This window comes from Glycine max, chromosome 12 (genome assembly GCF_000004515.6).
Source record: "Glycine max cultivar Williams 82 chromosome 12, Glycine_max_v4.0, whole genome shotgun sequence".
In the NCBI taxonomy this organism is placed as follows: Eukaryota; Viridiplantae; Streptophyta; class Magnoliopsida; order Fabales; family Fabaceae; genus Glycine; species Glycine max.
The window spans coordinates 16,055,815-16,058,697 of NC_038248.2; the positions used below are offsets into that span (position 1 = coordinate 16,055,815).

General features: G+C 40.0%; 1 protein-coding gene across 1 annotated transcript; it reads left to right on the forward strand.

The window, feature by feature from the left end:
* The first annotated feature begins 395 nt into the window (after positions 1-395).
* On the forward strand, positions 396-1,026 carry LOC102669055 (protein MAIN-LIKE 1-like). The gene is made up of 2 exons (XM_006593068.1): positions 396-551; positions 664-1,026. The coding sequence occupies exons 1-2, from the start codon at positions 396-398 to the stop codon at positions 1,024-1,026; spliced, it is 519 nt and encodes a 172-aa protein (XP_006593131.1).
* Positions 1,027-2,883: the final 1,857 nt, after the last annotated feature.

Sequence of the window (2,883 nt, forward strand, 5' to 3'; positions counted from 1 at the left end):
ACTTATTATGGGTATACGATAAGGAAAGAAAAAAAAATAAGTCATTCAATTTAATTTGGGTGTTTTTCAACCTCAACATTTTTTTAATGGGGTGTTTAGGGTAGTGTGATTAGGGTTTATAATGTAGGGCTGATGACTTAGGGTTATGTAGCTTTATAAATATATGAATATTGAATTTGAGAAAAAAAAAACATGTTCATCATGATTTGCAGATCATGGTTAGAACGAGAGGTTTACGTCGTTCATTAGGTAGGGGTATAGGCAAAGGCCGGGGTGGACAGGATGAGCATCATCCAGATGATGTTCCTTGGCAGAGTAGGCCTATCGCATCCGTCCGTAGGCAACGAGTACGTGTTGCTGAGGAGGTTGCTGATATGATTGAGGATGTTCCTTAGATGACTGAGGATGTTCCTGCAGCTGGTGTAGAGGGCTTAGTTGCTGATGATGTTGCTGCGGGATCAGTTGCTGAGGGATTCCTTGGTGAGCCACGTGACCTATCAGTGCTGACTTCCTATGCTGATCATGTTGCACACAACATATGGACTGGAGAGGTATTATAATTTTTAAGTAAAGTTAATTGTTAATTATTTGTTATTGTTGAGTTGTTTGTGATAATAATTTTTTGATATACTGTTTTTTGGAATGATATGTTCTTCAATTCAGGAACGTCCTGACTTGAAGTTGGCCTCCCACGGTAGGAAGGTAGAGAAAATTGGGAGGCCAGCACCTGAGATCGAAAGGCTAGTCACTGCCACAGGATTAAGCCCTTTGATCGGGTGCTCAGTAGTCACCGGCGATCCGAGACTTATATCTGTGCTTGTGGAGAGGTGGCATGGGGAGATCAACAGCTTCCACCTTCCAGTGGGAGAGCTGATGATCACATTGGATGATGTGTCGTCACTCCTCCATCTGCCGATCACAGGCGCCTTGCACAGCTTCGAGCCTTTTCTTTTGGAGGAGGCAGTCGTGTTGTTGATGGAGTTGCTTGAGGTCTCGGGTCAGGAGGCTAGAGCTGAGACTGCATAGGCGCGTGGGGCATATGTATAGCTGTCGTGGGTATGGGATATCTATCTGAGTAGATGCAAGGCTTGACGGTGGATTGTAGCAGCTCGTGCTTATCTCCTTCACTTGGTTGGTTGCACTCTTTTCGCTAAAAAGAGTGCAACACATGTCCATGTAGTGCATCTGGAGGCTTTTCGAGACCTGGGTGAGAGTGGGAGGTATGCCTGGGGAGCTGCGGTGCTGGTGCATATGTATGACCAGTTAAATGAAGCTTCTCAGAGCAGTAGACAACAACTTGCTGGGTACATTACTTTATTACAGGTAAATTTTGTGTTTGTAATATATTAAATTGGATTATGATGCAAATATGTTTTTTTATGTGTATTTGACATTGATCTTATGGTCATCTGATGTTTCTAGTGCTGGATATATGATCACTTTCCTAGTTTTCATGACTGCATCATTGACGATGTGTATGATGAGACATCCCCATGTGTCTGCCGGTGGCTTACGACGAAGGGTTATATCAAGGGATTACGAGCACTGGCGTATCGGACACGTTTGGATGCTTTGACAATCACTGACGTGTGCTGGATGCCCTATGGTGACCACTGAGGAGTTAAGGGGTTTGAGCTCATTTCGTGCTTCCAGGGCCAGGTTAGATGGGGTCCTATTGTGGTCACAGTTCAACCAGATAGGGTGGTACGATAATTCGGGTACATTCAGGCCATTCCTCCACCGCCTATTAGTGCCTCCTTGTCATATGAGGATATCGACAATAGGAGGATGCATTACGAGGACCATATAGCAGTTGCGGGTGAGATTTTTGTTGTGCTTGGGCAGGTATCAACAGATTACATGGAGTGGTTCTTCTAGATATCTCATTCGTTTGTCACACCCACATAGGCAGGTGATGAGCCCAGACATCCACCTGCCCCACAGCATGAGGAATACGTCGAGCCAGGTATCCCGGAGGTTCTAGTGGGAGCAGACGTTGGACCATCACAGGCACCTGCAGTGGTAAGATTAGTTGCTTTAATGTTTTATTTTATAAATTGTGGTTTATTTTAAATGTTGTAATAAATGTGTTTTTATGAATGTCATAGGATGGTTGTGAAGCGATCACAGAAAGGTTGGAGCGTGTGCTCAACCTAAGGATGGTCACTGAAGACACAAAGTTACATGAGATCGTGAAAGATTGCCTCAGGATCGCTAGGGGGGTGACAACTCAGATGGAAATGTTAGGGCACGACGAAGACGACGCACAGATCATTGATAGATCATGTTATGTCTTGTATTTGACAACATTTTTGTATTTGTTACATTATTTTGGTTATAACTTTTATTGAAATTATTTGTTACATTATTTTATTTTTTGTACACTCTATATCACACACCTTCCAGAATTGATAAAATTAATAAATAATAATATGATGATCAAATTATCTTAAAAAGAAATATAAAAAATATAACGTAAAAAAGTATAGAATAGAAATAAAAAAAGGCGTATTATTCTAACTTGTAAGTAATTTAAGATTAAAAATATCAAAAAGTTTAAAACATAACTAGATGTAGATTTAAAAAAAGAAAAAAAAAAAGTGCAAAAAGAATTAAGTCTAGTAGGGATTACCAATGTTGTAGCAATACTATTGTTTTCATTGCAACTTTGAAAGAATTATAGTAATTTTTATGTATTTGTGAATGCTAAAATTTAATATTGTCAACTAGTAAATAAAAACATTGTTAGTAGTATGCAAGTTAAAAAAATGTTGAGGAATGATGTACACCAAAATTTTGAGGAATCATCGTTACAAATCGCAGAACCTTGTACCAAATGTTGAAGTTAAACCGTCTATGTTCTTTTTCTTTTTTCTTTTTCGT